The 26,250-nt window shown below is 37.4% G+C and overlaps 1 protein-coding gene across 9 annotated transcripts; it reads left to right on the forward strand.

Annotated features, from left to right (window-relative positions):
• Positions 1-19,819: 19,819 nt before the first annotated feature.
• Positions 19,820-25,569, forward strand: LOC120105583 (uncharacterized). Of its 9 annotated transcripts, none has more exons than XR_015967416.1 (5): positions 19,820-20,180; positions 20,808-20,860; positions 21,550-23,999; positions 24,646-24,698; positions 25,388-25,569. XR_015967416.1 is itself a non-coding variant. In XM_088701366.2 (3 exons), the coding sequence occupies exon 3, from the start codon at positions 22,060-22,062 to the stop codon at positions 22,993-22,995; it is 936 nt and encodes a 311-aa protein (XP_088557492.1). In that variant the 5' UTR covers positions 19,820-20,180; positions 20,808-20,860; positions 21,550-22,059; the 3' UTR covers positions 22,996-25,569. The 9 variants fall into 9 exon arrangements, 2 of the variants coding, with proteins under 2 accessions (XP_088557492.1, XP_089780491.1); XR_016395977.1 differs by having other exon boundaries at positions 21,550-23,226; XR_015967415.1 differs by having other exon boundaries at positions 21,550-24,698.
• The last annotated feature ends 681 nt before the right edge of the window (positions 25,570-26,250 follow it).

A 26,250-nucleotide genomic window follows, 5' to 3' on the forward strand; every position in this document is an offset into this window, starting at 1 on the left:
AAATTTGACTTGACTTAAATGGGTTAATTCAAATGGGCTGAATCAAATGGGCTTGGGTCCATCATTGGTTCTAAACCAAATTGAAGACCAATTTGAAAGATTTTGGATCCGGAAAAATTCCACATGAATCTGATTCATGTGAACTCCAATTAGTTCAATTTTCAGATCAATCCAAGTCACACTTGGACTAGAATAAATATGGAATAAATTCTAATAAAATCATTATTAAGCCCAATTCATCCAATTCAAAACCAAACTCAACAAATGAGTCCAAATCAATTTTAATTACATTAATTGAAACTTGATTAAGCCAGAATACAGACATAATTAAATACACATCCATGAAATTCAGTATGTACCTCATGTTCAGTGCTAGCTGAACATAGACAAAATCAAATCTCAAATGACCCACAATTTAATTCTCAATTAAATTGGATCAAGTCCTTCCTACTTAACTTGACTTATGTGCGTGACTCCGATAGGTTCGAACACTAAGCCGGTAGTACATGGACTACTCCATGCACTAATCGAGGTGACCATCTAGCAATGATACCCGACGTCCGGATAGGTCGAATATGCAGAGCAACATTCAAGAACCTAGACGTATGGTTGTTGCATAATTCATCCCTATGACCATCGATGCTCAAAATGACCTCAGAGAGGACTGTCGACCTCTGGGTCCGGTCATCCATAGTGTATTTCAAATAATCAAATCAAGTGACCTATCATTTGGTTTACCCTGGCCAAGGTTTTACTGAATTGAAATACAGTGAGACATCAACTCCTAAAATCTGGAGCGGTCAATCCCATCTTGACTCATACACAGACTTCGCGAGTACTTGACTGCACCCAGCATCCTTCCGATCCCTGAATTAGAAATTCAGGTCATCCAGTGCCTAAGTACAGTGAGTTGCTTGCAAGTCACCGTGACAGTCTCAGGTCTAAGGGGTACTTATGTCCACACGCTTTGCGAGCTAACTCCCGACAGTGGAGTGCTACGCAGGTGAGTCACTGTTCAGTGATGATGTACTCCTACATCTCACCTGTATGCCATACAGTGTCTCCACACTCCTTGGTTTAAGAGGACAACCAACTAAATGACACACAACGACCTATACTTGATATAGCTATCGTCCAATTGACAGCTCATCATTTGGTCGCGAACTGATTTAAGGACTAAATGATAAAACCTCTTTTATCCACTAAATTAGTCCTAAGGACTTCATCACAATACACAGGAGTTCAATTTGAAGATGTAACACTTGTGATGAATAGAAAATTGCCAGAATAATTTTTTTATTCATTTTAATAAAACATATACATAATCCAATTTCTTACAATTAAAAAAAAATGGTTTTGGAACACAATTCCCAACAACTCCCACTTGGACTAAAGCCAATTTGTACAATATCTTATACCCATCTTTGATTTGTGATAATCGAACTCCTTTACAGAAAGAGCTTTAGTGAATGGGTCAGCCAGGTTTTCCTTTCCATCGATCTTCTGAAGATTGACGTCACCTCGCTCCACGATCTCTCGTACAAGGTGGTAGCGACGCAGAATGTGCTTGGTTCTATGGTGAGACTTTGGCTCCTTTGCTTGTGCAATGGCTCCAGTATTGTCACAATACAAAAGAACTGGACCATTGATTGAGGGAGCAACACCAAGTTGATTTACAAACTTCTTGATCCAAACAGCTTCCTTTGCCGCATCTGATGCAGCAACATACTCTGCTTCGCATACGGAATCGGCTACTGAATGCTGCTTGGAACTTTTCCAGCAGACTGCTCCTCCATTCAGGGTAAACACAAATCCTGACATACTCTTACTATCATCATGGTCTGACTGAAAACTAGAGTCTGTAAACCCCACAAGTTTTAAGTCGGATTCTCCATAGATTAACCATTGGTCCTTAGTATTTCTCAAATACTTAAGGATGGTTTTCAACCACCTTCCAATGGTTCTCACCCGGATCAGACTGATACCTACTCGCTACTGCTAGTGAGTAAGCAACGTCCGGTTTTGTACATGTCATGGCGTACATGATAGAACCTACTGCAGAAGCATATGGAATTCTACTCATACGCTCTCTCTCCTCGGAAGTTGTCGGACAATCTTTCTTAGAGAGAGAAATTTCTTGGCCTATCGGAAGATAGCCCTTCTTGGAATTCTCCATGTTGAACCGCTTCAACATAGTGTCGATGTACGTGGATTGGGATAATCCAAGCAACCTCTTAGATCTATCTCTATAGATTTTCATCCCTAGGATGTAGGATGCTTCTCCCAGATCCTTCATGGAGAACTGTGATGACAGCCAAAGTTTCACATTTTGTAATGCAGGAATGTCATTCCCAATTAAGAGAATGTCATCCACATACAAGACAAGGAATGTGATCACTGAACCGTTAGCCCACTTGTAAACACAAGGTTCTTCTTCGTTCTTAACGAAGCCATATGTTTTGATAGTTTTATCGAAACGTATGTTCCAACTTCGAGAAGCTTGCTTAAGTCCATAAATGGACTTTTGTAGCTTGCATACTTTGGACTCGTCTATGGATGTGAAACCCTCAGGTTGTATCATATACACCTCTTCTTCCAGCTCTCCATTTAGAAAAGCTGTTTTCACATCCATTTGCCAGATTTCATAATCCATATATGCTGCTATAGCTAGCATGATCCGAATAGATTTTAGCATTGCCACAGGGGAAAAAGTCTCGTCATAATCGATACCATAACGTTGACGATACCCCTTGACAACCAGACGGGCTTTATAGGTCTCCACCTTTCCGTCTGCGCCTCTCTTTCTTTTGAAGATCCATTTGCACCCTATGGGTTTTATCCCTTCGGGTGGATCAACTAGTGTCCATACACTATTGATTTCCATGGACTCCATTTCGGATTTCATGGCATTAAGCCACAACTCAGAGTCGGACCTCTGCATAGCATCCATATAGGTGATCGGATCCTCATTGTTCTCATCGAGCTCAATAGGATCCGCGTCATGGACCAAGAAACCGTAGTATCTATCCACTTGACGCGGTACTCTACCGGATCGCCTTAATGGTGCTTCTACATTGGGCTCCGGGTTTGATCTAATTAAAACCGATTCTGTGGGTTCAGTAGATTGTGTTAAATCTTCCACCTGCTGAACTTCACTAAGTTCAACCTTAGAGGCAACAATTCCTTCACCAAGAAATTCCTTTTCCAAAAATGTTGCCTTAAGTCCTACGAACACCTTTTGTTCATTAGGAAGGTAAAAGTAATAACCCCTAGTTTGCTTGGGGTACCCTACAAAATAACACTTATCGGACCTAGGACCCAGTTTGTCAGTTTGAGAACGTTTAACATAAGCCGGACATCCCCAAACCCTAAGGTATGAAAGTGTCGGCTTACGCCCAGTCCATATCTCATATGGAGTTTTCTCAACAGACTTACTTGGAACCTTATTTAGTATTATACACGCAGACTCTAAAGCATAACCCCAAAAAGATAGAGGCAGACTAGTAAACCCCATCATGGATCGAACCATGTCTAACAGAGTTCGATTCCTCCTTTCGGATACACCATTATGCTGAGGTGTTCCTGGAGGGGTCCATTGTGAGAGAATCCCATTCTCCTCTAGATAAGTCAAGAAATCACCGGAAAGGTATTCTCCTCCTCGGTCTGACCGAAGGATCTTAATACTCTTTTCAGTCTGTTTTTCTACTTCATTACGAAATCGTTTGAACATTTCAAATGATTCCGACTTATGCTTCATCAGATAGACATACCCATACCTGGATAGGTCATCTGTGAAGGTTATGAAGTAGGCATAACCACCTTTGGCACTTACGTTCATAGGTCCACATACATCAGTATGTATGAGGCCAAGAACATCGCTGGCTCGTTCACCCTTTTCAGAAAAAGGTGACTTGGTCATTTTACCCAGAAGACAGGATTCACAAGTTGGCAATGATTCACAATCATTGATTTCTAAAATGCCTTGTTGGGCTAACCTGTTTATCCTGTTTTTGTTTATATGACCAAGCCGGCAATGCCATAAATAGGTTTCATTGACTTTATCAAATTTAGGGTGTTTATTAGATGTGTACATTACATTCACAGGCAATGATAGAGTATAAATGCCATATTTTATTTGTCCACTGAAAATTTTAGTATCATTCAAAATGATATCACAAAATCTTTCATTTATATAAAAGGTATAACCATTCTTGGCCAAAAAGCCTACAGAGATGACATTCATCAAGAATGCTGGACAAAAGTGACAATCATCTAACATAACTACTCCAGACTCAAAAAACAACTCAATGACTCCTAAAGCTAGGACTGGAACAGATCTTCCATCACCAACATTTAGGAATCGATCGCCGTTCTTGAATCTTCTACTTACTTGAAGTCCCTGCAAAGAATTGCAAATATTAATTGGACTTCCGGTATCCAATACCCAGGTAGTAGAATCATAAACAGAAAAATTACAAGGTGTTATCATATAATTACCTTGTGCAGCAACTGTTTGCTGCATTTTCTTCTTTGGCCTGTTTGGATCAAGGGACGCTAAATAAGCCGGACAGTTCCGCTTCCAGTGACCCTGCTTCTTGCAGAAGAAGCATTCTGCCTTACTCTGATCAGATTTCTGCTTCATAGTCTGTTTGGGCTTAGAAGCCCTAGCACGAACTTTATTTACCTTCTTTTTCTTTCCTTTCTTAAAGGAAGAACGACCTGCAGAAGTTCCACCCACCACATTCACCGACCCCTTAAAGAGTTGGTGATCCTTCTCATAGGTCTGCAGTAAACCTAGCAATCCATGATAGGATACTGCAGGTTTAGTCATTCTATAATGACTAAGGAAGGTCAGGTAGGATTTGGGAAGTGAGTTCAAAATAGCATCCTTGCCCAATTGCTCGTGCAGAGGAAAACCAAGTTTACTCAGGAGATCAATTTTCTCGACCATGTACAATACATGTTCTGTGATTGATTCCCCTTCCCTCATGCGGGCATTGAAAATCGCACAGGAAGTCTTATGTCGTTCGACATCATCAGGTGTCCCGAAAGACTCTTTCAACATTTGAAATATTTCCACAGGCTGTGCTTCTTCGAATTTACGACTAAATTCGTCATTCATCGAAGCCCTCATGATGCAGCGTACGGTAGTGCGATCATTAAGCCACTTCTGATAAGCGTCTCTGATTGCACGTGGTGCATTTGCTGCAGGTTCCTCAGGTGCTGGATCCAATATCACATATAGGATCCGCTCGTGCTCTAATACAATTTTCAACTTCCGATACCAGCTATCGAAGTTAGGTCCATTAAGTTTATCGTTGTCTAAGAGTGTTCGGAGGGATAATGAGTTAGCCATATCTGTAAAATAAAGGAAAAACCCAACTAATCAGTATATGATTTATTTAATCCTAAAGACTTGGACTTTAGTCTAAAGTTTTCTCCCACTATTTTAATCGAATTAATAGCCTCTACCTTTAATTCGAGGAATTACTTTAATTCCCTACTGGGTACTAGAATCCGCATAGACAGCATACGGGCCCGAGGAAGGCTCGGCCAACCCATGTGCATCTAAGGGTAGGTACATTACCAATTATTTTTCTAAACAATTTCTAGCAATCAATTTTGCCCCAAGTGGTAATCAGTAGGCGGAGGCCTCTACTGAAAATCCTGGTTAGGTCCAACCATTAATGAACTAACTCGATGACACTACCTAATGTATGATCAGGCCCGAGGAAAGCTCGGCCAACCTAATCACAATCAGATAGCTCAAAGAGCTATCATATAATGAAGGATAATTCCAATATTCAGATGAACACCAGACGGAAGCATCCTGCATGTCCAACTGAAATACTGGACCAATTATCATCCATTTTAATGGGAGGCTATGACCTAGTTATCTATATAACTATATCATTTTAAGGACCTAATAATTTAGAGGATTTTAGAGAGACCGATAATTCTATATCCTCCCATTGACTGTACTGAGTCAAATAGAGGACATAGAATTTCATTGGTCTATGGACATCTAAATCAGTCATACTGATTTCCTTATTGACATGGGTGAGTACCAAGTCTCAAGATATCTAAATCAAAGCTTGAACGACCATATTGGCCAGGTAAGAGAGATCACGGGAGGGTTCCGCCATGAACCGTCTTTCCTAGACACCAACAGAGTTGGCCAGGAAAGAGGTAGCCCCAATTAATAACCGTAGATCCAACTGGCCTTAGACACCAAATGGTATGTCAAGTTGATTTAGATAGTCATTGAGAACTCAGGCTCGACCACTGAGCCACAATCAGATCCAATTGAAGTGTTTGGACATGATCAACTAAACTATTGAGTTTGATCAAATTAGAAAAATGAATTTAGTCTAATACAACTATTGATTCCAATTCAATTCTAACATTAGGTCTAACCTAATCAACTAATCTGATTGTGCTAACCCATGCCCCAAAACCCATGTTCAAATGTAAATTTTAATTCGAATTTCAAATTTTGAATTTTAAATCTTTATTTGAAATTCAAATTTTAAATTTTAAATTCAACATTTAATTCTTTATTAAATGTATGAATTCAAGGTGTCAATTTATTCCAAATATAAACAATTTATATTTAAATTTTGTGGTCATAATAAATTTAAAACTGAAATTTCATAAACATCAATTATGCATAATTTCACAAAAATAAACTATTTATTTTATGATACAAATTAATCTCAATTTTGTGCTAGGACAACCTTTTCACTATAAGGGGTTAACCTTATAGCAGGACAACCTTATAATTCAGCACAAGATTGATATTTTATCAATAAATCTAGATCTAATCTAAATTTAAAAATTAAATCATGCATAATTCTAGATATTATAGGCCAATTCCATCGGCCAACCTGGCTCTGATACCAGTTGAAGGGAAAATATCTCGCAAAATCCGATAAAATCGGATGCCAGGTCAGAAAATCAGTTTTAAAATTTTATCTATTTATTTATAACAGGTATAAATAAATAACATAACTATATTATGTTTATCATACCTCGATCCCGCAGCGGAAGATGGTCAAGGTACTCAGGAACAGAATCTGGTACAGGGCCAAGTGCTGGATCAGATACTGGATCGGATGCTAGATCTGGTACTGGATCGGGAACTGGATCTGGAACTGGATCTGGTGCCGGATCTGGTACTGATGGATCTGGTGCTATGCGAGGCCCGGATGTACGGACCCTCTACTTCACACGCACGCCAAGAAATGCAGGAAGGTAGGATGATGTCTGTATAGTGCAAAAACCCTTTTGCAAATAAACCCCTGGAAGAAAAGAATTTCAAAAATTCTTTCTTCCCTTTTTCTTTTTCTTTCTTTTCCTCTTTCTTCCCGTTTCCTTTTTCTCTCTTTTACAGGCTACTCAAAAAATCATGAATCTCCCCTCTCCCCAGATAAAATCTCTAGCTCAGAATGAAGAGAAAGCTAGCCTATTTATAGGCAAAGACAAGGCTGAACCAGGGAAGAGAAAACGCCAAAAGGGAAGAGTGAACGCCAAACGTTTCATGATTTTATTGAATTTTTTGAACCGTTTGATTTCAATTAAATCAGTCCTATATTAAAGAGGTTTCAAAACCGAAGAGACACGTCTCTTCGGATCTTCAAATGGTAGCCGAAAGAGGGAAGATCAAGCGGCCTTCGATGTGTTCGGAAGAAGAAGAAGAACGCGGTCCACGGGAGAAGGTTTGCAGAAAAATTGGTCCACTGGACCGAAGAAGAAACCAGAACATGTCATTCAATTAGAGGGGCAAACAAGTAAATTTCCATCAAATTTGACTTGACTTAAATGGGTTAATTCAAATGGGCTGAATCAAATGGGCTTGGGTCCATCATTGGTTCTAAACCAAATTGAAGACCAATTTGAAAGATTTTGGATCCGGAAAAATTCCACATGAATCTGATTCATGTGAACTCCAATTAGTTCAATTTTCAGATCAATCCAAGTCACACTTGGACTAGAATAAATATGGAATAAATTCTAATAAAATCATTATTAAGCCCAATTCATCCAATTCAAAACCAAACTCAACAAATGAGTCCAAATCAATTTTAATTACATTAATTGAAACTTGATTAAGCCAGAATACAGACATAATTAAATACACATCCATGAAATTCAGTATGTACCTCATGTTCAGTGCTAGCTGAACATAGACAAAATCAAATCTCAAATGACCCACAATTTAATTCTCAATTAAATTGGATCAAGTCCTTCCTACTTAACTTGACTTATGTGCGTGACTCCGATAGGTTCGAACACTAAGCCGGTAGTACATGGACTACTCCATGCACTAATCGAGGTGACCATCTAGCAATGATACCCGACGTCCGGATAGGTCGAATATACAGAGCAACATTCAAGAACCTAGACGTATGGTTGTTGCATATTTCATCCCTATGACCATCGATGCTCAAAATGACCTCAGAGAGGACTGTCGACCTCTGGGTCCGGTCATCCATAGTGTATTTCAAATAATCAAATCAAGTGACCTATCACTTGGTTTACCCTGGCTAAGGTTTTACTGAATTGAAATACAGTGAGACATCAACTCCTAAAATCTGGAGCGGTCAATCCCATCTTGACTCATACACAGACTTCGCGAGTACTTGACTGCACCCAGCATCCTTCCGATCCCTGAATTAGAAATTCAGGTCATCCAGTGCCTAAGTACAGTGAGTTGCTTGCAAGTCACCGTGACAGTCTCAGGTCTAAGGGGTACTTATGTCCACACGCTTTGCGAGCTAACTCCCGACAGTGGAGTGCTACGCAGGTGAGTCACTGTTCAGTGATGATGTATTCCTACATCTCACCTGTATGCCATACAGTGTCTCCACACTCCTTGGTTTAAGAGGACAACCAACTAAATGACACACAACGACCTATACTTGATATAGCTATCGTCCAATTGACAGCTCATCATTTGGTCGCGAACTGATTTAAGGACTAAATGATAAAACCTCTTTTATCCACTAAATTAGTCCTAAGGACTTCATCACAATACACAGGAGTTCAATTTGAAGATGTAACACTTGTGATGAATAGAAAATTGCCAGAATAATTTTTTTATTCATTTTAATAAAACATATACATAATCCAATTTCTTACAATTAAAAAAAATGGCTTTGGGACACAATTCCCAACAATGGCGTCGCCTAAGAAATCCTCCATGCGGTGCAGCCAACCTTCCGTTCCTCCGCCTGCGCCTCCGCCTCCGCACAGCGGCCATTCGGAGCGATCCTCCCAGCCGCATCAACCGCGTGCCATCCGCCGCCCGTTCCACCTCCCAGCAGCCGAAAATCACTCCTCCATGATCAACGCTTCCAGCATCCCATGAAATCAAGCATCTAGCCGTCTCCCTCTGCCGGATTTGAGCCATTCCAACCGTCCGCAATCCCATGGAATTGGCGAATCCTTCTTCTTTCACTCCACATTAATCCCGCAACCAGCTCCCATCGGATGAGCATCCGGGATTCGCATCCTCACCAGCGTACTCCCAGGGGATCCATCACCGGTGAGAGGGTCTATATAAAGAGGCCATCGGCAAAGAGAAGAGGGAGGGGGGAGGACGGTGAGAAGAACCAAGGAACAGAGCATGCTCTGTTATGGTGCCGAGAAGAATAAAAAAAGAGGGATGCTGTGAGCGGATGAGTTAGAGAAAGAAAAAAAAAAAAGAAAAAGAAGGAAGGACTTGAGACGGATGGCGTGGAGCATCTCAGCAAGCCGATCAAAGTCGCCGAGCATCATGAGCAGCTAAACCTCGGTTTAGAGGTTTGATGAAGCCATAGAGGAGTATTCGTTTCATTTTTATTGATTTGAGTTTGTATTGTAAGATTGTTGCATGATGAAGAATTTATCAATTGATCTTTATGATTTATCCAATTTATGTGAATTATTTATCTTGCATAAAATATTTTACATAGATTGATCTATTTCATCGAATCCAACACCTGTGGTTTGGAGGAGATATTCATGTGACATCGATTTCATGTTTAATGATTTAAAGATCAGATGCATCATGCTAAGTTAGACAGGTCATGCTTATCGTTAGAGTAGATGGTTTGTGCTAGACTTAGATGATTCATGCTGGGAATTAGTTATAATTTTCTTTTATGATTGCTTTGGCTTGTAGTCGGAAGCAATCAAGTCTTAAATACAACTCAATCATTGAAAGCGTCACGAATATAAATCTATCGGTGGATTCTAGCCCTAAACACCTCCCTCCATAGATAATTCATACTATTACATCCATATTAATTATTAGTTTTTATCATTTACTCTAGCTTATACCCTTTGAAGTAATTATTCAATTAGGAAAAAATAACTTGTCTCCAATCCCTGTGGACCGACACCCGTAATCACTATCCTACAGGATACGTGCTATTGCGTGGTTTATTTTTGAAATTGAAAGAACCGATCATTAGCCTTGACAAAAAAGACAAAATCTCAATTCATCTTGATATTGATCACTAATCAAAAATGACTAAGTATCAATGTTTAAAAGCTTTAGCTACATAATATGTTTTCCTAATATCCCTAAACAGCTAAGTATCAATATTTAAAAAATTTAGCTACATAATTTGTTTTCCAAATATCCCTAAACTAGACATTCCTAGCGATGGCAAGATTCAACTAGAAAAACCATCAAGATACCTACTTGTAAGCTAGCTCATGCTTATAAAAGAATTCCACTTAGTAAATATGAAGTAGATTTTATATATAATCTCTGTAGATCTTCTCTCTTTAGTACATCGCTCTCTCTTTCAACGGATAATCTTGTCAACTAAGTTTTATCAAATACTCCTAATAATTTGAACATCAGATTTAGCATTGCCCAATGGTCTAATATGCTTCCTCATCTTACTATTAAAACATGGAATAACCATTGTTATATAATGTTTGCTCTTCCATTATAGTCACTAACCCACCTTTCATTTATTTTCGTTCTTTGGTCTTGTTGCATCCATGAGATTTCATATTATGCATCTGAAAGGATTATGTATAAACCTTACCCCCTTAAATTGAGTAACCAGAACTTTTTATAAGCATAATTTAGCCTACTAGCAATCTTCTTGGTGGTTGCACCATACATGTGATCAGCTTCATCTTCTCTAGGAATATGAGGTGTAGAGGTATTAGGGAAACACATTATATAGTAAAGTTTTTAAAATTGATATCTCGACCATATTGATTGATGGCTTTGATAAAGATGAATTAACATATTAGTTTTCTCATGGTTAAGATGGGATGATGAGGACTTTCAAAAAGATCTTTTATCTTAATATAGACATATGCTAATCAAGATACTGATATAGTGCCCATAATATAAAAAATGATTAACTCCATTTTTAGGTTTGATTTTAAATACTTATCAATTAAACGTACTTTTAGATAATTAAAAAGATTGAAATTAATCAATGCATTTAAATTATATTAGCCTATATCTCATGGTATATTTATGTTTTCTATTTTTTAGTTTTAGAATATGATATATTGGTTTATGTTATCTGGCAAAATATGCTTCAATAAATGTCATATTTGAAGCTCTTACTATGCTATATATTGATATCTTGATCAATATGTTGCCCAAGTAAAACCATTGCACATGGAGTAAAATTTCATGGAGGTCCTTAATTACGACATAAATGTTCTTTCAACTAAAATAAAAGAAAAGTAATTATAAAAGTTATTAAAAGAGACTAGTTTAGATAATCTTTTATTCATAAAGCCAAAAATAGTCTACCCAAGGTTTTTAAATTTTGAGATGCTGATCATTACACTATGATCTTGGTTTACCTGAGCTGATAGGTGGGAAAATCCGAAAAAGAAAAGTTTTGCAAAGATCTCGATAGCATGTTAATTTATTCCTATTGATATGGCAGATGGGAAATCTAGAATGATTTTATGAAAATCGAGCAACATCTAATGAGCCATCGTGCGACAAAAACTGTTATTTTGATTTATAGAAAAACTAGTTGTTACTGTTATCAGGCGCAGGCGTGTCGACTCGTCATTTTCAAGGGTCGAGTCATGATCTTCAAGGGTTGACTTGAACTAACTGTTGCTTTTACTCCATTTTGTCTTTCTCCTATGACTATTGTGGGGTCGACTTTTTTGGTTTAAGAGTCGACTCATCCATTGACAAGGGTCTGCTCATTATCTTCATAGGTCGACTCTCCAACATACTGAATTTACTACTATCTAATTTTTTTTCTGTGATCATTCAGGGGTTGACTCATTTGCTTCTGGGGTCGACTCTTGTCTGATTGGAGTCGGCTCATGATCTTCATTGGTCCCGTTTGTACTGGGATGCCAATTGGGATTGGTGGATCAGGATGTTGCCTGGCAACTTGTTCCTCATTGCTTAGGAAAACTACCTTTTTTTATTCCTCCTCAATGATCCGGAATTTCTGCGAGGAGCTCTGTTCGAGAAGAAGCACTGGCTCTTATCGAAATTGACCTTTTGGCCATTACAATCAGCTTCTTACTTCTTTCCAGAAAGATTTTGAGCCAATGACACGTTGATCTAGTCTCCATCGGAGCCACAAAGGACTATCTAAACTGATTCGTTTCTGTCGATAAGCTCCAAGTACACCCATGCCGTCACACGGGAGGGACATGGGGGCACAAAACAAAAAGGAAAGAGAGGGATGGGGTTTTTCTCGCTTTTGGCATAGCAGGCCTCCTTATAATGAATTTTATAACTCTCTATTTTTTGTCTATGGTTATTCAAAGGTTGAATCGCTTGCTTCTAGAATTGACTCTTGTCTGACTGGAGTCAACTTATAATCTTTATAGGTCAACTCGTCAATACGGTGAATTATACAACTCTTTGTCTATCTTCTGAGACTGTTTTAGGGTCGACTCTTGTTCTTTTAGGGTCGACTTGTTGTAATCCAGGGGGTCAACTCTTGAGATAGCCCAAGTTGAAATTCACTATTATTGCATATGAGCATTCAAGGGATGCTTTAAGGTATTTTTGGAGTTGGATCTCTTTGTGTAAAGATTTAGATAAAAAGATTTTATTTCTCCATGTAGAAGGTTATTGAAAAAAATTTTCATGGCTTTCTGCAAACATTCAAGTATACTTCAAGCAACTGATTAGTAAACTTTTTATTCAAATATTTTTATATCATCAAAATCAAACTTTTTGGGTTAATAATCTTCCCCTTTTTAATGATGACAAAAGCTTTGAGTTCCAAAAGAGAATAGTATGAACAAGGATGACATCTTTTGAAACTTAATATATATAGAGAAATTCACTTTCATTTTTTATCTAGTTAGTTTTTACTTTGGATTGACTAGAATTGGAATGGAGCAAAATTTCTTTGAGAAACTATCGCAAAGGTAGTTTTATATGCTGCCACAAGCAGTTCTTCCACGATGTACAAGTTAATTCCTTCTTATTACTATTTCTTTTTAATTAATTTCATTGTTGTTTCCATTTATTCTTCTTTTGGCATTTAACTTTGTACTTCTCTTGGTATTTAACTTTGTACTTCTCTTGGTATTTAACTTTGTACTTCTCTTGGTTTTTAACTTTGTACTTCTCCCCCTTTTTGTGATGATAAAAAAGGTAAGCTTAAAAAGAGAAAAATTTCACAAGAGATGTATTGAGGAACATTTAAACATCCATAACACTGAAATATCCATACATTAAAGATAAATATAACACTTAAAGCATGGTACAAAATAGACGGATAAACATATGCCACATGATATGAAATTAAGCTGTAATTTTTTGTTAAGTAAAAGAGATTGAAAAAAAGTATGATTATTTCAAATTGTATTTGCTGAGGCACTAGAATTAAATGTAGTTCAAGTAAACCTACATCTATACAAAACAAGAGGATAAGGAAGGTTCATAAGTTTTAGATTCATTTGAGGACGAGGATGAGGGTGAACCATGGTAAGGGCAATAAATGATGGATCTTCTAGCTCTAAATCCTGGTGGAGGTAGACGAGATGGACTAGGCTAATGGGGTAGACTAGCTCTCAACTCCTGTGTGAAGCGATCATCTCAATAAGAATAGAGGCAGACGCAGTAAGCGATTCTATTAAATACCTTGATTTATCCCAAAATTTTTTAAGCATCCCTAGAATAAGCTCACTGATCTTCTATGCACTTGCAATAAATTCATTGATTTCTTTCTTTATAGAAGCCTGCAAGTTTCTTTTCTCCCCCTCAATATATGTTGTCCTCCCAAATTGACTGGTCACCAGAAATTGGATGTTAGAGACATCATGCCTCACCGTTACTATCATTTAGGTCAATGAGGAAACATTAGGCTCTAATCTCAGATCCATAGGAAGAGTGCCATGTGATGACCTAGGGGCTTGCTGCTCCTATTGACTAGTAACTCCAGAAGCCATCATCCTGGCATTCACCTACTCTCTAGATGTGGAGGTTGGAAGTCAAAGGATACAGGGAAGTCCTTGCCTCTAGGCAATTCTGGCTCAGATGAAGGCATCTCCGTATGGGCAGTTGGCTCAATACCTTCATTAGTAGTAGCAACAGGTTCACTGGGTCCAGCCTCTGCCTGATGGAGCTCATCTCCTCTAGGCTCATCAAGTCTTCTAGCACCCAATGACCATCAATCTTAGAATATCCCATTCGATGCAAGGAACGGTTATTGTAGGTGTCGATGTGTAGTAGTGCTCTCAAGGTTTCTCCTTCAAGCACAACACCATGTTTCCTAAACACCAAGGTCAGAATCATGTCGTAAGGTAGAGATATTTTTGACCTGGTTGCTTCCTCATGCATTTGCTAGAACATGAGTGAAGGAAAATTCAGAGGACTCTCCCTGAGCACATGGTACATCACCAAAATGTTCCGTTCTAAAATGAAATCAAATCTTCCCATCTTAGGAAAGAAGATTCTACTAATCATATGATGAAGAAATCTCATCTCTATAGAAATCAGCTTGCACGGATCTCTTCTTGTTCATCAACTTCCTCTCTATCTAAAATGTACTACAACCCAATCTGACACTCTTCAAGGTAGTCATTTGAAGGTCCAACAGTTGGCATGTGCATAATCCTTCCCAAACTTGATGCATCCAGAAAAATGTGAGTCCCCTTGACTATGGACTCTAAGTTTTTTGCCCTAAACTTCACATTTCCATAGAATTATGTTACTAAGTTGGGGTACGAAGGAACATCTAGGGAGCACATAAACTCCAAACCCATCTGCTTCAGTTTTCTTCCAATTGAAAAATCCTCTCATATCGAAAACTTAAAATCAATCTTCCGTCCAATAGTTACTATCCTAGCAAAGAGGGGTACCTGACTTGGGATGCTTGGGGAGGAGAAGGAACTGCCTCTTCAACTTGCAGAGGAACATAGTCTAACCTAGCTTTGGTTAATCTTTTTGATGGAACTAGTGTTTTCACCCACTTTATTTGTTGAGCAATCTACTTCTTTGGAGCCATGAGAGACCAATCTAACCCGAAAGAAAAGGTCGAGGATAGATCGGTTTTGGAAGAGAAGAGGGTAGGAAAGAGTTTCAAGTTGAAGGAGGGAGTAGAAGAAATGAAACAGAATTGGAAACGTTTGGGTATAATACCTGTCTCCCGAATTAGGAGTTGGCTTGCCCCAATTTTCGAGTCAACTCCTGAGTGAGGGGTAGTCCCATCAATTTCTACGAGTCGACTCCTCCATACCCTGTAGAACTTCGAGTTAACTCTAGAGTCGACTCAAAGCCCCCCTTACTTTATGGGGTCGACTCCTCATTATCTAGAGTCAACTCCTTAGACCAAGAGTCGGCTTACAATGAAAAAAAATACTTAATTTTTATAAAATTAGAAAGAATAAAATTGAATTAATATAACAAAATAATCAAGAGTTTAATTAAAAAGATTTTAACCAAAAGGATTACAAACTCCAAGTTCACCCCTAATCAAACAAAACTTGTCTTCACTAAGGGGTTTAGTAAAGATATCGGCTAATTATTTTTTAGAACAAACAAAATTAAGCATCACATCATTGTTTTGAACATAGTATCATATGAAATGATATCTTATCTCAATGTGTTTAGTTCTAGATTATTGTACAAGAATTTTAGTTAAGTTAATAACACTTGTATTGCCACATCTTATGGAAATATTATTAAGTTTTATACCATAATTCCTAAGTAGTTGCTTAATCCATAAGATTTGAGCACAACAACTTTCAGCTACTATATATTCGGCCTCAACCATAGACAAAGCTACTGAATTTTATTTCTTATTAAACCAAGAGATTAATTTGACTCCAAAAAATTGGCAAGTTCTACTCGCAATTTTACAACTAGTGAAATCTGCATCTGAATGCCTAATTAGGCTGATTGAAGATTGTTTAGAATAAGCTTAGATTTTTTGTTCCATTTAGATATCTTAAGATTCTTTTAACAGCTATTTAGTGTGATTCTTTAGAATTAGATTGATATCTAGCACACAAACATATACTTAATATGATATCAGGTCTACTAGCAGTAAGATATAATATAGAACCTATTATGCCTCGATAAAGCTTTAAATCATTACTCTTACCATGCTCATCTTTGTTTAATTTACAAGAGGGACTCATAAGGGTACCAAAATACTTGGCTTTCTCTATGCCAATTTTTTTTCAAAATTTTTCTTGTATATTTACTTTGGCTGATGAAGTTTTCATCTTTGGTTTATTTAATTTTGAGTCCAAAAAAAAATGAGTTTATCCATTATGCTCATCTTAAATTCTTCCTACAAGAGCTTAACAAATTCTTGATATAAAGCTTGATTAGTAACACCAAAAATAATATTATCGACATATATTTAAACAATTAAAACATCATCATCTTTTTTTTGAAAATATTTTAATCTATATTTTCTTTTGAAAAATTATTTTTTAAAAAAAATTTGCTCAGTCTTTCATACCAAGCTCTAAGAACTTACTTTAAAGCATATAAAGTTTTATTTAATTTGAAAACATAATTTGAAAATTTATAATTTCCAAAACTAGACATAAACTTTCTTTGCTATAAATCTATTTAGAAAAGAACTTTTAACATCTATTTGAAACAATTTTAAATTCATATAGCAAACAAAGGCAAGTAACAATCTGATAGCTTCTTATCTTGCAATAGAAGCAAAAGTTTTATCAAAATCAATGCCTTCTTTTTGATTATATCCTTTAGCAACTAACTAATCTAGCTTTGTTTCTAATAATACTTTCATCTTCATTTAATTTATTTCTGTAAACCCATTTTGTTTCTATTACAAGATAAGTTTTGGGTCTACTTCTAAGCTTCCAAATATTATTTATTTCAAATTAGTTTAATTTTTCTTGCATGGCAATTATCCAGTTATGATCTTGTTCAGCTTCTTCTATAATTTTGGGTTCAATATGAGATACAAAAGCTAAGTGGTTACAAATATCTCTAATAAAAAATCTATTTCTTATCCTGTGAGATGGATCACCAATTGTAAGTTTGTTTAGGTGATTATGAACATACCTTCATTCTCTAAGTAAGTCATGTCTATCTTGAAATTGTTGTTATAGATGATCCTCTTCTTTTTGATCATCTTCATTATCTTTTTCTTCACAGTCCATTGCATCTTGTGTAGATTTATCCTTCAAGGTGAGGTCCTTCATTTTCCTGCCGATGAATCTGTATCATCATTAAAAACTTTTTTCTTTCTTGATGGAAGATCATTAGGCTTATCAAATACAATATGTATAGACTCTTCTGTTACTAGGGTTCTCTTGTTGAATACTCTATATGCCTTGCTAGAAGATGAGTATCTAAAAAAAATAGGCTCATCGAATTTGGCATCAATTTTTTTCTAAATTATTTTTACATTATTGAGTACAAAATATTTGTAACCAAAAACATGAAAATACCCAATGTTAGGTTTTTCTATTTTTTCAAAGTTCATAGGATATTTTCTTTAATAATAGTTTGATTGATACTCTATTTAGAATGTAACATATTTTGTTGATTGCCTCAGCCTAAAAATATCTTAAAAGATGACTTTCACACAGCATGGTTCTAGACATTTCTTTAAGAGTTCTATTTTTCGTTTCTGCCACTCCATTATGTTGACGTGTCCTAGGTCCAAATAAATTATGTTCAATGCTATTTTTATTACAAAATTTTTTAAATTCAGTTCTAAGATCACTTTTGATTTTAAGAACCTGCAAATCTTTTTCATTTGAAATTCTTTTGTATAGTTTTGAAAATGCAAAAAAAGTTTTATCTTTATGTGCCAGAAATAAAATTCATGTAAATCTCGAAAAATCATCAATGATGACAAATCTAAAATATTTGCCACCTAGACTTGTAGTTCTAGTTAGTCTAAATAAATCTATATGCAGAAGTTTTAATGGCCTAAAAGTTGAGACCATATTCTTTGATTTAAAAAAATTCTAGTCTATTTTTCTAATTGGCATGCATCACAAACTTTGTCTTTTTCAAAATATAATTTAGAAAAATCTATAATTTGATTTTTTTTAGCTAATTTTGAAATAAGATCCATGCTATCATGGTCTAGCCTACAATGTCATAACCAACTAGTCTCACTGATTTTGGCATTTATTGCAACTAAGCATTTTCATGGATAAATGGTCTATATTGACCATGTATACATTTTCAGACCTATACTTGACAAATTTTATGCCATCCTCATTGGGACTAGAAACAATGCATATAGAGAATTCAAATATTACTTTAAAACTTTTATCACACAGTTGACTAATGCTAAGAAAATTATACTTTAGTCCATCAACTAATAATATATTTTCAATAAAGGTAGAAGGAGTGATATAATGTTACCAAATCTAACAATCCTTTTTTGCGGAAATTTACATTTGCCCATAATAATGGGAGGTGGCCATTCCAGTTTAAATGATATAGAGGCACTTATTAGAGAAGCCAATAAATTGATTATTAGCAACATATCAATGTGTCATTAATAGCTACTAAAATACAAATGTTATGGCACTTATAAATGCCACTATTAAGCAAACTTTTAACTGCATTTCCACAAGTACCGCAAATGGATTATTAATAGCATGTATAAATGCTGCTAAAAATGTAAGACAAAGTGTGGGAATTGAGACTTCAAAGGCACTTATAAATGGACTTTTATCAGTATTTGTTTCACTCGTAATTAATTGCTGATACTATCCTATCAAAAAGGCTGATAAAACTATTTGCAGCACTTTTTAAAGTATTAGCGGCACTTATAAACGCTAATAAGACCTAGCATTAATAATAATAATAATCAAATTTTTTCCAACGAGATTCATGAAACTTCAATCCTTCCTCGTAAGATAAAATGCAAAAAGTATGCACTTATAGGATTCTTAATAATTTTTTTGATGAAAAAGGGGATTCTTAAAAGACTTAGACCCTGACTTATTTTCTCAAAGTTTAAGAAAAAATTGCAACTCTAAAAATAAAAAATATCTTTCATCTCTTTTTTCTTCCTTCTACCTATCTTCTTTCCATTTTGCCGTGAAAAGGAGCAAAACTCTCATATCCCCTATCCCTTATTTCAAACTCACTTTCAACACTCCATCGGATCACTTTCAACACTCCATCAGATCAAGATAAACATATGAGGGTCAAATAAAGGAAGGAATGCCTCTTTTGATGATGGAGAGAGCTTATTTTTTAATTCCAAAAATACCTTTTATTTTTCACTGGCCATTCTCCCGTTTCTATCCTATATATATTTTTTCTTTTTTTTGGCCATTCTCCTGTTTCTATCCTACATATATTTTTTCTTTTTTTTGTTGTGGTAAAACCATGGGGGGGGGGGGGGGGGGGTGTTCCTCTCGCGTAGCGTGAGACCCTGGATCTGAGCCGGTCTAGTGGACCGGCAGCCCCAAGGTTTTGGCCTCACGTGCGTCGCACGTGAGGGGGCGTGAAGAAGGGGAGATCCGAAGAAGCCGGCATCTGGTTGTTTTTAGGGCTTCTCCTCCTCTCGTTGAAGCCATTGGAAGAGGAGCCGCAAACCCAAGTCCCTTCCTGGTTGGGGGTTCTTCTTCCTTGGGTTGCCGACCGAGAGAGAGAAAGAGAGAGCCGAGCCACAGCACGGACGACCCTTTCTTCCACCATTGCCGCCGGAGAGGAAGGAGCCGCTGGAGAGGGAGGAAGCCGCCGGACCTTCACCGGGGCTGAGGTAAGGAATCCTAATCTTTATCTCTTTGTAGTACCATTTGATAAAAAAAAAAAAAGAAGAAAGAAAGAAGAAGAGAGGGAAGAAGGAGAAGGATGACCGTCGTAGGGTCTTCTTCTCCTCCCGTTTGCATGCCTCCTCCGCGGGAAGGAGCGCCGCCGGCCTCAACTTGACTTCTTCCGAGCTCGCCGACCTCCCTTCGCGGGAGGAGAAAGAAGAAGAAAGAAAGGGGGGAGGAGAAGACGTCGGGAGAAGAGGAGGAGGAGAAAGAAAAAGAAGAAAGAAGAAAGAAAGGGGAGGGAAGGAGATGAAGTCGGGAGAAGCTTCTGGAGAAGAAGAAAAGAAAAGAAAAGGGAAGGAAAGAAAAGAGAAGAAAAGAAAAGAAAAAGAAAAGAAAAAGAAAAGAGAAGGAAAGAAAAGAAAAGAAAAAAAAAGGGGGGAAGAAAAGAAAATAATAATAATAATAATAATAGTAAAATAAAGGGAAGAGGGTGGTCTACGGGTATGAACCCGAACCCGAACTCGGGGTGCTAGGCACTTCTGCAGGGTCGGCCATGGAAGAATGTTAAAATTTAAGTTTTATATATATTGTGATTAATTTTAAAAGAAAATATGATTTTTGGATATTAGGTTCTGCGAGGAATTTGTGAGATTAATTGGATTTGTTGTGGATCGCGTTCAATGTAAGTAATGAACTGCCTTTGCTAGACTCTTCATTTATATAATATTATTTTTGCATCGAATAAATTGTTAATGAATTTATATGTGATTTATGAATTTTACGAGATGATGCTTTGAATGAAAAATGGATATGTCAATTGGAATAATATTTTTCGGACTATTGTTATATTACTGTTCATGCATTGTATATACATATTTAGATCGAATTATGATATATCTATTATGTTACAAAAGAATTTTGATGTGCATCAGATTTAGAACTCTCAGCCTGGCTATGTTCTGGACCCTGCCAATAGGGGGTTATGCATTGGCAATTCTGGCCCCACCACAGGGTATAAGTGTGGTATTCTGGCCCACTCCGTAGGGTATAAGTGCGGTATTCTGGCCCACTCCGCAGGGTATAAGTGCGGTTCTGTTTCTGGCCTAGCCACAGGGTATAAGTGTGGTCGTAGCTAAAGGCTGATGAGATGAATATGATTTGTTTCGAATCAGATTTATGATTATGTATATAGATATTTGAAAAAATATGAATTTTAATGAATTTGTGCTTGAAAAGGAATTAATTATGTTATTATGTTGATTCATCGTAATTTGTATTTATATTTTATGTTATTATATGAATTGACTAGTTAAGGTGATTATTACTTACTGGGCTGTCTAGCTCATTATATAATTTCTTGTTGTTTTACAGATTCTGAGAACTAACCTATCGGAGATTTAAAAATGGGAGAGCGACTAGAAGAACTGAAGCACAAGTTATCCTAGATTAGGCTTTATTTAAATTAATGTTCCATCTTTATTGTTCCGCTGCGTATTTAGAACTGTGAGACTATATAATTTGTGTCAGTCAATGGAATAAGATTGCATTTATTTCAGTTGAATTATTTTAGAATTACATAATTGAGGTGTTTTGGTTTAGATGCCTTGCATGCTCGTGGGGAGAGTTTCCTAAGAGTGTGCGGCGGTTGGTGCGACCCCTGGCTCGCGATCTCGGGCTGGGGGCGTGACAACTTTTATGGTATCAGAGCCAGGTTGGATAAATTATGAGATAAGAAAATCTGACATGACATGAGTGTAGGTGGGTAGACACTAGGAACATTGGGACGTTAGTTTATGATGATTGTAACAACCATTCTATGTACTTGTAATGAACTGGTAAGCTTATTATTGGCATGCTACTATCTGATAGACATAGATCAGGATGCCTCCACGTCAGACGAGGAAGACTACTCGCAGAGCTACTAATAAGGCACCCAACCCGCAAAATGACAGTACACCCCAACAAGTTGGTAACACCCCTCAGCAGGAGAGAGTTGTCAATCCTGCTAGGGATACTCAGACAGGACAAGAGCCGGGCCTAGGCCAGGTTATGCAGACCATAGTGGGCCTTATGCAGATGCAACAGCAGGTACAACAGCAGTTGCTCCAACAACAAGCGCAGTTGCCTCAGACACAGCCACAGCAAGGACGAGGGGAACAGTGTGAACAACGTAGCAATATTGCTGAATTTAAGAGGCTGGCTCCTCCAGCTTTCAAGGGGACTACAGAACCGTTGGAAGCAGACAACTGGCTTACAGAGATGGAAAAAGCATTTGCTGTCTTGAGATGCCAGGATGATGAAAAGATTTTGTTTGCATCATACATGATGCAATGTGAGGCATTCAACTGGTGGCGGATGTTGGAACATAAATATGAACAAGATAGGGAGCCACTCACTTGGAAAAAATTTCGAGGAGCCTTTTATGATAAGTATTTTCCTCGGAGTGTAAGGACGCAAAAAGAGCAGGAGTTTATTCATCTAAAGCAAAGAAATATGACTGTTGCAGAATATGAAGCTAAATTTACCGAGCTAGCTAAATTTGTTCCAAAGTTAGTCGAGGATGAGCTAGATCGAGCGCATAAATTTGAGATGGGACTAAAGACTGAAATTAGAAAACAAGTGGTACCTTATGAATTGACTACCTATGCAGCTGTGGTAAATAAGGCTTTAATAATTGAAAGGGAAGTTAATGATGAACGGTTGGAAAGGGAAAGAAATCAAAAGAAGAGGAACAGATCGAATGAATTTCAGGGGCAGAGCAATGAAAACGCCGAAGTTCAAACAAGAAATCAACGAGTGACAACACTAAGCAGGTGAATATCAATAAATGTTCTAGATGTGGTAAGGCTCATGCTGACAAGGATTGCCATTGGAACACCGGTGCCTGTTTTAGATGTGGTAAGATAGGTCATAAAATTGCAGGCTGCCCACAAAGAAACGAGAATAGATCTACTCAGACAATGGAAGGAAGCCAGGGGCCAAAGACTCAAGGAAGAGTATTTGCACTTACACAACAAGATGCACAGGCTTCTGATGTGTTGACGACAGGTATTAATCTAGTCCCAATATTTATTTTTATTTATTGTTTTGCCATGCCCACTGCTCTTTGTTAGACAACTCATTATGCTGCTAGAAAAGATTAAATAGTTACATAACATTTTTTGATTAATTGTCAAAAGAAGAATATGAACTTTTAAATTTTGAAAGTGTTCACATGGATTAAGACATAATAATGAATGTACCAAATAAGCAAGTAATTCTAGAAAAAAAAAAGAAAAAAAAATCTAGACTTGACACGGGTATGTTAAGGTTTAAATCAGAATGTGCAGAGAAAATGTGGTGAATAGAATTATTTAAAATTGGTCAGACAAGATGACTTTGATTTGAAGAGTGTTATGACTTAGTTTGGAAGAAGTATAATCTACTCTTGAACTACATGTACGAAAATTTAGTGGACGAAATTTCTTTTAAGGGTGAAAGGATGTGAGACCCTGGATCTGAGCCGGTCCAGTGGACCGGCAGCCCCAAGGTTTTGGCCTTACGTGCGTCGCACGTGAGGGGGCGTGAAGAAGGGGAGATCCGAAGAAGCCGGCATCTGGTTGTTTTTAGGGCTTCTCCTCCTCTCATTGAAGCCATTGGAAGAGGAGCTGCAAACCCAAGTCCCTTCCTGGTTGGGGGTTCTTCTTCCTTGGGTTGCTGACCGAGAGAGAGAAAGAGAGAGCCGAGCCACAGCACGGATGACCCTTTCTTCCACCATTGCCACCGGAGAGGAAGGAGCCACTGGAGAGGGAGGAAGCTGCCGGACCTTCACCGGGGCTAAGGTAAGGAATCCTAATCTTTATCTCTTTGTAGTACCATTTGATAAAAAAAAAAAAGAAGAAAGAAAGAAGAAGAGAGGGAAGAAGGAGAAGGATGACCGTCGCAGGGTCTTCTTCTCCTCCCGTTTGCATGCCTCCTCCGCGGGAAGGAGCGCCGCCGGCCTCAACTTGACTTCTTCCGAGCTCGCCGACCTCCCTTCGCGGGAGGAGAAAGAAGAAGAAAGAAAGGGGGGAGGAGAAGACATCAGGAGAAGAGGAGGAGAAAGAAAAAGAAGAAAGAAGAAAGAAAGGGGAGGGAAGGAGATGAAGTCGGGAGAAGCTTCTGGAGAAGAAGAAAAGAAAAGAAAAGGGAAGGAAAGAAAAGAAAAGAAAAGAGAAGAAAAGAAAAGAAAAAGAAAAGAAAAAGAAAAGAGAAGGAAAGAAAAGAAAAGAAAAAAAAAAGGGGGGAAGAAAAGAAAATAATAATAATAATAATAATAGTAAAATAAAGGGAAGAGGGTGGTCTACGGGTATGAACCCGAACCCAAACCCGAACCCGAACTCGGGGTGCTAGGCACTTCTGCAGGGTCGGCCATGGAAGAATGTTAAAATTTAAGTTTTATATATATTGTGATTAATTTTAAAAGAAAATATGATTTTTGGATATTAGGTTCTGCGAGGAATTTGTGAGATTCATTGGATTTGTTGTGGATCGCGTTCAATGTAAGTAATGAACTGCCTTCGCTAGACTCTTCATTTATATAATATTATTTTTGCATCGAATAAATTGTTAATGAATTTATATGTGATTTATGAATTTTACGAGATGATGCTTTGAATGAAAAATGGATATGTCAATTGGAATAATATTTTTCGGACTATTGTTATATTACTGTTCATGCATTGTATATGCATATTTAGATCGGATTATGATATATTTATTATGTTACAAAAGAATTTTGATGTGCATCAGATTTAGAACTCTCAGCCTGGCTATGTTCTGGACCCTGCCAATAGGGGGTTATGCATTGGCAATTCTGGCCCCACCACAGGGTATAAGTGTGGTATTCTGGCCCACTCCGCAGGGTATAAGTGCGGTATTCTGGCCCACTCCGCAGGGTATAAGTGCGGTTCTGTTTCTGGCCTAGCCACAGGGTATAAGTGTGGTCGTAGCTAAAGGCTGATGAGATGAATATGATTTGTTTCGAATCAGATTTATGATTATGTATATAGATATTTGAAAAAATATGAATTTTAATGAATTTGTGCTTGAAAAGGAATTAATTATGTTATTATGTTGATTCATCGTAATTTGTATTTATATTTTATGTTATTATATGAATTGACTAGTTAAGGTGATTATTACTTACTGGGCTGTCTAGCTCATTATACAATTTCTTGTTGTTTTACAGATTCTGAGAACTAACCTATCGGGGATTTAAAAATGGGAGAGCGACTAGAAGAACTGAAGCACAAGTTATCCTAGATTAGGCTTTATTTAAATTAATGTTCCATCTTTATTGTTCCGCTGCGTATTTAGAACTGTGAGACTATATAATTTGTGTCAGTCAATGGAATAAGATTGCATTTATTTCAGTTGAATTATTTTAGAATTACATAATTGAGGTGTTTTGGTTTAGATGCCTTGCATGCTCGTGGGGAGAGTTTCCTACGAGTGTGCGGCGGTTGGTGCGACCCCTGGCTCGCGATCTCGGGCCGGGGGTGTGACACGTAGCCCAGCCCCCACTAGGCCCCTCCTCCACCAGAAAATATTCAATGCTGGTAGAAATTTTTGCTTATACCCTTTCCGACCCATGTATCATCCCACATGTGAGTGCGTCATCCCAGCACCACCTCAGTACCAGCTGGATCAGATAGTATTTCCACCAAGCGTGACCGGGCGGAGAGCATCCGGTCCCTAACATTTAATTGATATCCGCGCGTTTCAAACCTGAATTATGCCGGTGGAAGCAAAGCTCTGTTCCAACTGTGCTGCGATTTTGGTGGCTATTTTTTCTTTAATCTATTCAGCATTGCGTTTTGTAACTTATTTCTGATAATTTTATCAACTTCATAATTTTTTTTTTGAAAACAAAAATTCTGCTCTTGTATTAGCAATTCATCATCACCCTAACCAACAAGGTATATATATTGTATTTTCATAGATTTAAGAATGTGATGATTGTTTTCTCAAAAAAAAAAAAATTATGATTGTTATCACCCACTACTAAATTCAGGATTACATAAATGAGTCCCATAAATGGGACCATCAATC

Source organism: Phoenix dactylifera, chromosome 7 (assembly GCF_051530095.1).
Source record: "Phoenix dactylifera cultivar Ajwa chromosome 7, Ajwa_hap1_PhDact_Kaust_v1.1, whole genome shotgun sequence".
In the NCBI taxonomy this organism is placed as follows: domain Eukaryota; kingdom Viridiplantae; phylum Streptophyta; class Magnoliopsida; order Arecales; family Arecaceae; genus Phoenix; species Phoenix dactylifera.